The 14,828-nt window shown below is 29.3% G+C and overlaps 1 protein-coding gene across 1 annotated transcript in view; it reads left to right on the top strand.

Moving 5' to 3' along the window:
* The window catches only part of LOC134716784 (uncharacterized), a 182,630-nt gene extending 171,871 nt beyond the window's left edge, over window positions 1–10,759 (top strand). Inside the window, exons 109-112 of the mRNA XM_063579792.1 lie at window positions 1,676–1,737; window positions 3,267–3,532; window positions 4,595–4,697; window positions 8,201–10,759. Of these exons, the coding sequence (XP_063435862.1) occupies window positions 1,676–1,737; window positions 3,267–3,532; window positions 4,595–4,697; window positions 8,201–8,363 (594 nt within the window). The 3' untranslated portion in view covers window positions 8,364–10,759. The remainder of the gene's footprint in view (window positions 1–1,675; window positions 1,738–3,266; window positions 3,533–4,594; window positions 4,698–8,200) is intronic.
* Window positions 10,760–14,828: the final 4,069 nt, after the last annotated feature.

Raw genomic sequence — 14,828 nt, 5'->3', positions numbered from 1 at the left:
TTGATGGACAGAAAGCAATGGTGAGTTGTGAGATGATGTTGGTTAGATTTAATGGACAGAAAGCAATGGTGAGTTGTTAGATGATGTTGGTTAGATTTTATGGACAGAAAGCAATGGTCAGTTGTTAGATGATGTTGGTTAGATTTAATGGACAGAAAGCAATGGTCAGTTGTTAGATGATGTTGGTTAGATTTAATGGACAGAAAGCAATGGTGAGTTGTTAGATGATGTTGGTTAGATTTAATGGACAGAAAGCAATGGTGAGTTGTTAGATGATGTTGGTTAGATTTAATGGACAGAAAGCAATGGTGAGTTGTTAGATGATGTTGGTTAGATTTGATGGACAGAAAGCAATGGTGAGTTGTTAGATGATGTTGGTTAGATTTAATGGACAGAAAGCAATGGTCAGTTGTTAGATGATGTTGGTTAGATTTAATGGACAGAAAGCAATGGTCAGTTGTTAGATAATGTTGATTAGATTTAATGGACAGAAAGCAATGATGAGTTGTTAGATAATGTTGGTTAGATTTAATGGACAGAAAGCAATGGTGAGTTGTTAGATAATGTTGGTTATATTTAATGGACAGAAAGCAATAATGAGTTGTTAGATAATGTTGATTAGATTTAATGGACAGAAAGCAATGGTGAGTTGTTAGATAATGTTGATTAGATTTAATGGACAGAAAGCAATGATGAGTTGTTAGATAATGTTGGTTAGATTTAATGGACAGAAAGCAATGATGAGTTGTTAGATAATGTTGATTAGATTTGATGGACATAAAGCAATGGTGAGTTGTTAGATGGTGTTGGTTAGATTTAATGGACAGAAAGCAATGATGAGTTGTTAGATAATGTTGATTAGATTTAATGGACAGAAAGCAATGATGAGTTGTTAGATAATGTTGGTTAGATTTAATGGACAGAAAGCAATGTTGAGTTGTTAGATAATGTTGATTAGATTTAATGGACAGAAAGCAATGATGAGTTGTTAGATAATGTTGGTTAGATTTAATGGACAGAAAGCAATGTTGAGTTGTTAGATAATGTTGGTTAGATTTAATGGACAGAAAGCAATGGTGAGTTGTTAGATGATGTTGGATAGATTTAATGGTAAAGTTTAGCTAGATATAAGAAACATTGTTACAATATTGTTTATCAGCTGCACTTGAATAATTTAATGCCTCAATTATAATATAGTTTCCTGGTCTGATCTTCCATTCGTCCCTCATTCATTTAAGATTTGGTCTTTTGATGTTGTTTGTCATCTTGATATCAAGTATACATGTGCTTTATGACTTTAATGCCAAATTCAGGTTTTGACTTGGATTTTGCAGTTCACTAAACATGGAAATGTGATTGTCAAAGATTTGGTTTTATGTAGTTCGTGATCACATCAAATTTAAATCTATAACACATGTTTATTATAAATTGAACTGTATAAAATTCAAATTGAGAATGGAAATGGGGAATGTGTCAAAGAGAAAACAACCCGACCATAGAACAGACAACAGCAGAAGATCACCAACAGGTCTATTACATATATATAAAATTAAGATTTTGACCCAGATTATAAGATTCACTGAACATGGAAATGCAACGGTGTGACTGTGCATGCTGTCCTATAGACCTATATTTTAGACTTATTTAAACTTTTGATTTTGATTATATTTTTCAGGCTGGTTCAGATGCCTTAGTTGGATGGATAACACCCCAATCAACAGTTACAGTTACTGACAGGTAAATATAAATGTATCTTATATTGTAATGAATCTGACCTAACAGTATAATAATATATTCACCCCACATGATATATACTCCCTTTTTTGTTTGCAGATGCAAATAATTTCTTAGACAATTTAAGTGTTCATTCTTATAGAGTGAGTAAGACGACTTTGGTTTGATTTGATTTGTACCTAATAAAATAAAATCAGAATCATTTCACCATGACAAAATGATATTTGTGGAACAGAAAATTTATATCAAAAGAAACACTGGTCAAAAGCATTTATTTCCAGTGAATTCTTTGTTTTGTTCTGGCTAATAGTTTTGTTTATCATCCTTTCCCTTTAGAGCTACCAAGCTCTTTGATTATTGTAGAGCCTGCAACTTTTGTTGCAGAAAGCTCGACATAGGGATAGTGATCCGGCAGGGGTGTTAGCTAACTTTTTAAAAGCTATATATTTTAGAAGGTGGAAGACCATGATGCTTCATACTTTGTTTATAGATGCCTCATGTTACAAAGTTTCTGTCAGTCACATGTCAAATGTCCTTGACTTCATTTTCATGGTTCAGTGACCACTTGAAAAAAAAAGTTCAGATTTTTTGTAATGTTGAATTCTCTCTTATTATAAATAATCCGATAGTTATATTTGGTATGTTCGTACCTTGCAAGGTCCTCATGCCCGTCAGACAGTTTTCACTTGACCTCAACTTCATTTCATGGATCAGTGAACAAGGTTAAGTTTTGGTGGTCAAGTCCATATCTCAGATACTTTAAACAATAGGGCTAGTATATTCGATGTATGGAAGGACTGTAAGGTATACATGTCCAACTGGCAGGTGTCATCTGACCTTGACCTTATTTTCATGGTTCAGTGGTTATAGTTCAGTTTTTGTGTTTTGGTCCGTTTTTCTCATACTTTATGCAATAGATCTACTATATTTGTTGTATGGAATGATTGTAAGGTGTGCATGTCTAGTGGGCAGATGTCATCTGACCTTGACCTCATTTTCATGGTTGAGTGGTCAAAGTTAGGATTTTGAGTTTTGGTCTTTTTATCTAATACTATATGCCATAGGTCAACTATATTTGGTGTATGGAAATATTTTATGATCTATATGTCAGTTATTTGACCTCGACCTCATTTTCATGGTTCATTGCTCAGAGTTAAGTTTTGTGTTTTTGTCTTTTTTTTCTTAAACTATAAGTAAAAGGTCAACTATATTTGTTGTATGGAAGCATCGTAGCTGTACATGTCTGCCTGGCATGGTTAATCTGACCTTGACCTCATTTTCATGGTTCATTGGTCTTTGTTTAGTTATCTTGGTTAATGTTAAGTTTATGTGACAGTTTTTAATAAAGCTTTATACTTAGGACTATCAACATAATATCAATGATTAGAAGAAGGCGAGACATTTCAGGGTGTGCACTCTCGTAATAACTTTATAAAGCATAATTTCTTTCCACAATATATTTTCTCATCAATATATTTTTTAGCTTTTTTAAAAGTGGAAATATGTGTGATGGTTTGATTTTTATTTTTCAGAAATAATCCATCTTACTATGGTTCATTCTTAGACACAACACAAAATGTTGAAAATGCTGCTTGGGACAGGTTGAATGGAATAGAATCATTAACATTTCAACGTCATAGGGATACAAAGGATAGTACTGACTTTATATTCTCTGAAGATAACTGTGCTTACTTCATTTATCCAATGGGAGGACGTTATAATGAGAATGATAAAAGTATAAATAAGCATAGCAAGACACCTACATTTTCATTGAAACAACATTGTTTCCCATGTGCAGGTAGGTAAAATAGAAATGTAGAACTGTAGTCCTAATCAACTTCAAAAGTGTAGTTATATAAAATGAGGTTCACATGAACAGTGTCTTCCACCCTCATAGAGAATGTTCGCCTACAAACATAAAAACAACCTACGAACAGATCATATATCAATTTGAAATACTAAACTCCGTAAATTCAGAAACTTTTTTAAGAGCTAAATTCCCTTTTTTTCAACTCAAATTGGCTCTTAATTTTAACTTAATTATCCAGTGGTGCACAACAGGTGCCCCTCCCCCATTTGATTCTTTGCCTGTATTTCTACTATGGTTTCTTCTTTATTAAATCATTCAAGGAAGGATATTCGGAGCCAACTATCTAATCAATTAAAATCAAAACTATCAAAGGAACAATGTTTTATTGCTGTTCTTCATCTTATCAGTTGTTAAAAGATTAAGAAAGATTACTTAGTCCTTAATTCATATGTAACAGGAAGAATCAATCTGCTGCCCCTTGCATTTACTTTAGTGTTACATATTTAATATTCATTGTTAAGGAACATGTCAGTAAATTGCAATTCTAATGCACCAACGTTTGTAAAGTTCATTTTGATTGGATAGCTTCACTTTTTTACATGGCATCAATTGACAATTGATGCTATGGGACGTACGCGCAGGCGCAGACGGCACATGACAAATTTCAATTACATGTTTTAATGTTGTTTTCTGTCAGTTTCATTAGAATGGAGATAACAATGTTGTATTTTAAGCTCCAACGGTCGCAAATTTATACCTGATTACTGTCTCCACGTTAATACAGTTATCTTCTTATTGAAAGTATGAGTTTTGAAAGTTCAATAATTCAATAATACAATAAATATACCTTCTTTGAAAAGATTTTGTTTGTTTAATATTTGAAATGAAGTCTAATTGTGTATTAAAGCTTAATTGTGCAGACCTGTTATTTTTTTAAAAGAAAAAGATTTGAGGATTTTGTATAGAAACAGTTATTTTATTGGAAACATAATAAACATGTATGAATAACTCATGAGTTAAACTGTGATTGCAATTTTTCCTCCATTTCAGATGTGTGTACATCTAAAGAATTATTTAGAAAGATGGGTAACACTGAGTGTAGATCTCAGGTAGATAGCTTTAGGGAAAGTGATGATCTTCCTACTTTTTGTGGGTAAGTTATATTACTGATAAGTAGACTTAGGTTTTTCTAAAGTAATGTTTTTTTACATATAAGATAAGATAAGATAATTTTTATTAACCAATCATGGTGTCCAAAATTTGAGCTATACAATCAAATGAATGAATTACAAAATAAAGCACAGAAAATGATTAGTACATTTAGACAACAAAAAAACAAAAAACAAAAAAAAAACCACAAGAATACACATTTACACTAATTAACCTGATATAAACCAAGTTATTGACAAAACATAGTTGTTATGGGTGCCACTGTGACCTGGAGAAATTACATAATTCCTCCTATAGTACTAGGTCTGTGGGAGACAACTCGTGATCAATTTTATTTCCTATATATATCTATATATATATTTTTCTTCTATTTTTTTTTCTTTCAAACAACAATATTTTCTATAATTTTCTTTTGTTCTTCAAAAAGGGAGTGCAATAAATTAGATAAGTTTGAAGTTACAAACAAATCTTCAGATGAAAGAATCCAAACAAATTTCATTTCATCAGATAATCTTGAAAAATTTTTGAATTTGGAAATTAAATTAGATAGATGTTGAGATCGAGTATCTTTTAGAACAGGACATTTTAAAAGAAAATGTAGTTTGTCTTCAACTGCGTTCTTACATAGCTTACACTTTCTGTCTTCAGCTTTAACCCCAATATACCTCCCTCTTTCAATTTCAAGATCATGACAGGTAGTTCTAAATCTTGTGATTATTTGCCTGTCTTTTTTTGAATTCATTTTTAAATATGGTTCGAACATAAAAATATTTTTAAATTTTCTGTAAGTTCTTAATTTATTGCCAGATTGTAAATTAGTACACTTCCCAGAATTGCTTTCTAAACTAGCTAACCAGCTTTCTTTAAATTTAATAGTTAAAGATGTGTTTACCTTTTTTAGAATATGGTTTTGTTTAAAATTTGACTGGTTAACAAATAGATTTTCTAAGTCTAGAAATATAAATATATGTTTAATGCTTCCTATCCAAGATTCCTGGTTATGTTTGTCCATAGAATGAGACAGATTTATGGCTTCCCTTAGAATAATATTTGAAGGTTCAATATCTTTCATAAGATGGATCCAATATTTTATCATATTCATTATTACATAATACAGTGTAGGGAGTGAACCTAGTTCTCCTCTACATGCCATATTTGATGTTTTTATATTAACTCCAAGTGAAAATTTACAAAGCTTAGTATGAATTTTCTCTAGTACAAGATAATCAGTTTCTTTTGATATAAAGTTATCCAAATGTATTTGTTTCTTATGTGGTATATAACCCCAAATTTGAGATCCATACAACAAGATTGGTCGGATTGTATGGTTATAGATGTGTAATAAAGAACTAGGTTTTGGGCTTTCCACTGAAAAGGTCTTCCTTAATTTGAAATATGCTTTCATTCCTTTGTTATAAAGTTCTTTCTTTGCTTTTTGGAAACTCCCAGATGATGAAAAATTTATACCTAAGTATGTGTAGTTCTGTACACATTCTAAAGTCTGGTTTCCTAATGATATTTTAATATTTTTAAGTCTTCCTGATTTGTTAAATACAAGAACCTTGGTCTTTTTTGTGTTAACTGTCATTTTATAATCAACTGTAAATTTATTTAATTTGTTAACACAATTTTGAAGTCCTTGCTCTGATGATGATAAAAGAACTACATCATCAGCATACATTAAAATATTTAAGGGATGTGTATTTAATGGGATTGGATCACATGTTTGGTAAAAATAGGTTGGCAAATCATATAAATATATATTAAAGAGACAGGGACTGAGATTATCCCCTTGTCTTACTCCTATATTTGATTTAAAAAGGTTTGTCCTGTGTTGGTCTATTTTTACACAAGTTTCTGTGTTTTCATACATACATTTTATAATGTCATAAAATTTTGTTCCAACACCTATACATTTAAGTTTATAAAAAAGGTGGAGATGTGAAACTGAATCAAATGCACGCTTAAAATCTACAAAGCATGCATACAGAGGCTTCGAATTATTTTTCACAAATTTTTGAATGATGGTATTTAACACATACATATGGTCAGTTGTGCGACATCCTTTAGTAAAACCAATTTGCTCACTTCAAATTATATTTCTAGTTTTTAAAAATTTTGTCAACCTGTTATTTAGAATTGAATTAAATAACTTGCCTATGTTATCAGCAATAGTAATGCCCCTGTAGTTTGATGGATCATGATTAGATCCAGACTTGTGAAGGGGGGTGATAAAGCCTTGGCCCCATAATTTTGGGTAAATACTACTTGAAAATACTAAATTAAAGAGTTTTTGTATTAGAGGGATACAAACAGTTTGGCTATATTTTATCATTTCATTTGAGATCATGCTGAATCCACTCGATTTAGAATTCTTAAGATTTTTTATTGCTTTTTCTATTTTCTCAGGTGTTATTAAGAAGTCAAGTTCATTAAAAACATTTTCATTGTGGAATGATTCAAGTTTCTTCTTAATCAAATCATCACTATATTGTTCATTCTTATTTAATTTTTGAAAGTATTCTTGCCATTCAGATGGGTCAATAGTATTCTCAGATTTATTTTGACTATTATTTGAGATATTTTTAATTTTGTCTAGTAGTTGCCAATAGGCTTTGGGATTTTGATCATACAAATTATCGAGTTTATTCATGATGTCTTGTTTGAATTTTCTTATTTTTGCTCTTCTTTGTTTTCGATACGATTTCAGGCATTTAAAAAAGGACCCTCGTACATAAGGATCTGTGTTGTGATTTTGCATTAATTTGTATTTTCGATATAAGTTTTGTTTTAAATTTATTATATCTTGATCTTGCCATTCTCTATTCTTTTTAATTTTCTTCTTCTTGCTTTTTTTTGGTTTTCTAATAATTTTCTTTAATGATAAATCTGAAGCTTTTAGGAAAATCTTATTTAAATCTTCTGCGGCATTATCAATTGAATCTTGATCATAACTTTTATCTTTATACTGTCTAATAAAATTTTTGATTTCATTTGAATTTATGGCATCTTGAAATGCTGAGACTGAGTTATCATCCCAAGTACAGCCTAGCTGTGCATACAGATTTTTTGATTTAATACTTTGGGCAACTTTCTTGGAATTTTACAAAATTTTGACAGGGGCTTCTTCAAATCAAGAGTTATCACCCAAGCATGATTTATAACATATTTTTATTTTTTTTTCATTTTGCAGAACCTTTCATGAATTTTCAAGATTTTCACAGTATTGCTGGGTCAATCTACAGTCACTTGATAGTTGAACAAAACCTGTCTTATATAGATACCAAAACAGCAAATTTTAAAGTTGGATAACACAATTTATAATAAATAATCAAACAACAAGGATTAGAAGACTATAGTTGTATAAGGTCGCTGTTTAACATGTTTATTTGATGTTATTCTCCACAGCTAAAATTTTTTATTTTGATTCAACCAAATTTTCCTATTCCTCCAAATATTATATTCATACTGTTCTTTTTTTTGTAGGAAATTACAAAGAATTACTGAGTGCCTTCAGACGAATTTGCCGACACATGGATGTTCTAGTACTATCAAAGACTCAACATATCCCGTGTTACTCACCCTGCTCAGTGAACTCGTTAGATTTGATACATTGTCAAAAGCTATAAGCTGTTCATCAGCTGCGTAACATATGTGTACAACATATAAATAGTACTGATGCAATATTCAAACAAAACTTATTGTTAAAAAGTATTTATTATGCTGATGTAATATACAAAACTTACACAAAATATTAAGAATGAAGAGATATTTTTATAAAGGTGATAAACAAAATATTTCTAATGCTTATGCAATAGTCCCAGAAAATTATTGAATGAACGAAGTATTTATAATGCTGATGTAAAAGTCCCACAATATAATAGGTTTGGTGCTGTGATGTCTGTAACCAACAAATAAGTTACTTATAAATGATGTTTAGTAAAGTTTTTGTTATGTCAGAGTCTATAAGTAAATAAAATCATTGTGTACTTTATAGGGATCTTTGATTGTTTGTTTTGTACTTAAGAATGAAATAGAGTTCCAAACTAAATCCTAAATAAACTGGAAACCTGGCATTAATTTCTATAAAAATAAATTTTCAGAAATTCATCTAAATTATGTTTTGAATATTTTCATAACACTCCAACAATTTTGTTGACAAATGGGAACATCTTCACTTTTTTTGTTGGTATGGCGATAAGTTGAATCATTCTTAATGTTACCATTTTCTGAATTTTCTATGCTCTTTTAGCCACAGATAGTTTGTTTATCTATGTTACCACCATTTAAGTATTACTTTAGAATATTGATCCTGCTGAGGGTTTATTTTGCTGAAATGTTTCACAAATTTTGAACCAAATATGTTTTATATAGGACTTTTTATAGGTGTATTATACATGGGGCTTAGGAAATGTTTTTATCATAATATAAAATGTACTTGGAGACCCCTATTTATGCATCTTATTCATATTGTCTTCAGGAAATATATTTGATTCTTGTAAACAAGAAAACCAAGGTTGTAACACCTAAACTGCTAGTTTATTTAAACCTCTTGAAATCCATTACAACCAGGTTGGTTTTAAGCATCTAATATCCAGCTTGGTTTTCAACATTTAAAATCCATATCATTCTTGTTAACAAGGAAACCATGTTGGTATTTAGTGCCTAGAACTTGGCTTGTTGTAAAACACTTGAAATCCATTTAATTCTTGTAAACTATAAAAACCAGATAGGTTTTAAGCACCTGAGATCCAAGTTTATTTTAATCACTCGAAATCCATTTTATTCTTGTAAACTTGAAATCCAGTTTAACTTTAAAACACCTGAAATTTAATATGGTGTAAATTCAGAAACTATTGCATTCATTTATTATTGATTGTGAAAATGGAAACCCAAATTACGAGATTAAAATATAGTTATCAAAAAAAAAGAATATGATTTGTTTATGTTATTTGAAATATTAATTAAGTTATCATGAAAAATTGTTCACATTAATAAAAAAAACATAACAATAAATTTCTGAATTTAAAGTATTCTCACACAACAGAATGATGTGAAGGGCTTTATAGCTTTTGCTTGATTTTTTTAATATTTAAATATTCGGAAATATCTTAGTTTGAAGTCTGTAATCTACAAATATATATCAATGATATTCTCTATATTTTTTTGTATTTCATATTTATTACAAAAATATGAAATTCTTTTTTGTTGTTGGGTGGCTGGCCATCCATTATTTTACAGAAAAATATACTTAAAAGATTTTTATATTTTTTTTCAATTCATTTATATTATGTTTATATATGGTGTCCTCATAACACTTTAATATTCATGAAATTTTTGTATAGAACAAAATATACATTTATTTTATATGGCATTACTTCAGAATTATATACATATCACAGATCCATTTAAAATCATTTCATACAAATGCTCTAAGAGTATTGTCATAATAATAAGTTCCGTTAGTTATATGGATTACATTCTGATAAAGATCATTTATATGGCCAAGGAAATTGCCCAGCGTTTAGATAAAAAAAAGTTGAATAAAAAAACTTATTAACTAAAATTAAAATAACTAGTTTTAAGAAATAGTGTAACGAACAGCATTATACTTATTACTTACTGGGAAAGTACTCTTATTAGGGAATTGAAACTTTTGAGAAATCCGTTGGTTTGTGAGTTTTAGACTTCGAAATTCACTGACTATCATTCATTAATTTAGCGTTAATACACATAATTATTTATGTTTAAGACAAATCGTCCAGAAAAATTATTCCAATAAATAAATGTACTTGCTCGTATTATTATGCAATTTATCATCTATCATAGATTTACAATAACTCAAATGTAAATTTTTTCCTTTAATTTTTATTTATATGTATTGAAATTGGTATTGAATTTTAAATATTTTGATTATAATGTACTATGAAAACTTTTGCCCTGTGCTGTCTGTAACCATGGAAATGAAAGTCCAAAAGCCTTTTTTTGTTGTTGCCAGTAACAACACACAGGAAGCACTTTTATTAAAATAAAAAATAATAAAAAGGGGGGAATAAGGGGGAAAAATGAAAATTTAAGCAACTACACTATTTTATCTTCATTTCTCATTTATTGATAAAACTCTTGACTCCTGTGAATAGCATTATATTGACATGGCACTAGTCTAGTTGATACTCAAATGGAATTTCAAAATTTAAGTGTTGGAAAGTAAGAAATGTTATAAATATGTTTCTGAATTATAGAATTAAATATGTGCCTTTCAGTTTCCATGTCTACATTCCATCATTTGATTTGAGATTTCACTCATTGTTTTTATTTTGTTTACACATATCATTTATATATATTATATACTACTTACTTTATATATATTTTTATCATTTTTTAATTAAAGATATACATGCACTGATTTCTTATTGTAATTTTACTGATTATGTCCTTTTCCCTCGATTGTAAAGTTTTTACTGAATGTGGATTATCTTGGTTGGTGATGCAGCAGCATGTATAGCAGAAGACAATCTGGTCTCTCTCTTTTAGGAGTTCATTTACTTTTTACAAATTGTGACTTGGATGGAGAGTCGTCTCATTGGCACTCATATCACATCTTCTTGCATTTATATAACAGAAGACAATCATGCAGGTCTCTCTCTCATTTGAGTTAATATGATTCCCTCAGTACTTTGTTTGCCCCCCTGATTTGTCTTTTCTGAAGTGATTTACCATATTTAACATCAGTTAATTATTGTCACCTTAATTTAGATCAGGAGTTATTTTCCACGATAGGATTGTTTAAGGTGGATTCTTTTGGAAAGATTTTTCTTCACACATGTTTCTATCTTGTATGTAAGGAGTTATTTTATGAAACAGCTTCCTTTAGGTAGATAGTTTTGGAACGAATTTTCTTCTTGAGGTAGTAGGTCATACCAAAGCTGCTATGTGGTACATGTATATAAGAATTTATTTCAATATGGCATCTCCTTTGAGGTTCATAATAAATTTCAAATAAATTTTCTTGCTTAGACAGTCAAGCTGATTTTGCTATATTGCATATTAGAAGTTGATATTCTTCAAGGGGATAGTTTTGGAATTACTTTTATTCTTGAAGCAGTCATGCCAATAATGCAAGTTTCATTTAAGTGAAGAGTTTAAGGTGAATCATTATTGTTCTGTAAGCAATTGAGAAACTCTCATCAGATACAATTTTATCAAAATATATAAGGTGTAATTATATAACTTCTAATGATGTAAACCTTTCTTCCATACCCCTAAGCTGGATAGATGCCATGTAATGGAACATGAAGAATGCAGTTTACATACAATAAGAATATAACGTCTCGTTTTCATAAAAAAAGAAATAATTCAGACAATAATACCCAGACTGAAATGATGCCTGCTTTATCTAAGATTGTGTTAAGTTGACAGACTATAATATGAAGGTTTTTTACAATTAAACATAACATTATAAACTATCCATGAAAATGAGGCTACGGTCAGATGGACCATGTCAGACAGATATGTACACCTTTCAATCATTCCATACCCAAATATAGTGGTTCTATTGCTTACAGTACCTGAAAAACAGACCAAATCACAAATACTTAACACTGACCAATAAATTATGAAAATGAGGTCAAGGTCATATGAACCCTGCCAGACAAACATGTACACCTTATAAAACTTGACAATGACAAGTAAGGTCAAAGACAGATAAAACCAGCGAGACAAATATGTACACTTCAAAACAATCATTCCCTACACAAAATATAGTGTCCTTATTGTTTATAATATTAAAGAAATACAACCAACCACAAAAACCAAGCATTGTCCACTGAACCATAAAAATGAGGTCAAGGTCAGACAATTACACCTCACAATAATTCCATACACCAAATATAATTGACCCATGGCTAATGGTATCTGAGACACAGACATGACCATGTGAACTTGACACTGATCCATAAAATGAGATCCAAGAATTTAAATACCTATGGGAATGTAATATAACACTTACAATAATTTAGAACACTTTTATTAATGATTAAGGCAACAACATTTTGTGATAAATATGAGACAGTAACAATTGAGAATAAATAGTAAAAAGATATTCAACAAGATATATATAAATACACAAAACAATGACAGAAATTGTAAACCTCTTGTAGATATGACTTCGATAAGTTACTTGATTAACACAAATATGCCATTTTATTTTCATTTTTTTTTATAAATAAAACTTCTGTTTAGTTTTTTTCTGTTAATCTTTGGGGCATGTTTTATTTTATACATTTCCTGATACTTAAATGTGCATTTTATTAGATTTCATTACCTCTTTTTGTGAGCACAATTTAGCTATAATTCTATTAAAAATTTGTAAAGGAATATTTACTTTTTGTTATATAACTTAATATTTTTACCTTGTTTCTCAGACAATTGACCACAACAATTTTTGGGAAAACTAAAAATATTATGACACTGACAACTTGTAATGGAAAACAATCACTGACAGGTTGCTTTATATTTATTTTACCCTTTGTAACTCGATACATGCTTATTTGGATTGAAGTAATTCTTGCTTTACAAATGTTTCTTAATTTTGAAATCCAATAAAAGTACAAGTCAATTCAGTAATGTTAGAAATGACTTTATCTGGAGTTTATAGATTGCAAAGCTGTACTTTAATAATAATCTTATAATTTGACAATTCTCTAGGGTTAAAAAGTCTTAGCAAGGCCCTTTAAAAATTATTTAACTAAGGAAATGCATATTTGTGACATTCCCTATCTGTATCATTTTTTTGTATGGACCATTTAGTTTAGATATCATTGGCAATCTAGATATAATACTAATTACAATGTATCTAAATTTGCTTAACCAAAAATAAATAACAATATTGACACATCTCCTTACCATTAAACTAGACACATGTTTAACATTTAAAATTGTGTGGCCTTAATTTAAAAAAAATTATGAGACCATAAAAAAACAAAATAAAATTGAGTATAACACTAGGTATAAATTGAAGTAGTTTTAGACAAGTTGTCCTACAACTAATAAGTCAAATCATTAATTATACACTCAACAACAAACAATGAGAGAACCAATAAAATAAATTGCACAGTTAGACTAGAAAACTAAATATTAGTACATAAATGTGGTCAATTTTGCCTTCAAATACTAAAAGCATTTATTGTATAAATATAATGTGACCTAATGTTACCTTTGTATCTTGTGACCTGTTACTTTTATTTTTTCTATAAAGTCATGTAATGTGTTACCTTAATTTGTCACTAAAAATATAAATATCTGACTTTGAGATCTGGAATGTACAAAATACAAAAAATAGTTATATAAATGCACCATCAAACAGTTTAAAAAAAACATGGCAACAAAATAATAATTCATAAAAAAAATTGCACTTGGAGTTAAACAATATCGATATAATATAATAAATAACAATAAATAGTACATCAAAATTATCATAAATTATCATACCACATACACAAATATACATAAAAATTCAAGTTATCAACAGAACAAAAACATGTTTTGTGCAATATTCCGTTTTCAAGTTATTAGATTAGTTTCAAATTTATGATTTTGTTTTTGCAAAGGGAAAAACAAATGAAGCAGGCATGGTGTATTGTGCATGATCTAATGATTTTCACATTGTATGTTCGTAACATATTTATGATAAACTTTGTATAGAAAGCAGATCAGTTGATATGGAAAAAAAATTCTTAAAACATCTTGTTTCCATTTGGTTTGAATGAAAAGGGACAGAGTCTACTACCTGAAAGGGTTTTTTTGCTAAATTTTATAAAAATGAAAACAAAGTTGATAGCTTGAAAATGGAAAATTCTTAACAAGTATTGGTTTGGACAAATTTACAGTATTAATTTCAACTATACCTTTTAAAGTCAATATGACTTTATAAAGTGTCCATTGTACACAAATAGAATGATTTAAGTTAAGCTTTAGTAAAACTGACAGGTATAAAAATAAGAAGATGCAGTATCATTGTAAATGAGACAACTCTCTGTCAGAAACCAAATGACATAGAAGTTAAGTTTGGATTTTTCATTTGATACAATATTTACCCAATACTAAGACGTGTCAA

This window comes from Mytilus trossulus, chromosome 4 (assembly GCF_036588685.1).
Source record: "Mytilus trossulus isolate FHL-02 chromosome 4, PNRI_Mtr1.1.1.hap1, whole genome shotgun sequence".
In the NCBI taxonomy this organism is placed as follows: domain Eukaryota; kingdom Metazoa; phylum Mollusca; class Bivalvia; order Mytilida; family Mytilidae; genus Mytilus; species Mytilus trossulus.
The sequence above is the reverse complement of the archived record's forward strand: the minus strand, read 5'-3'. Positions and strand labels throughout refer to the sequence as shown.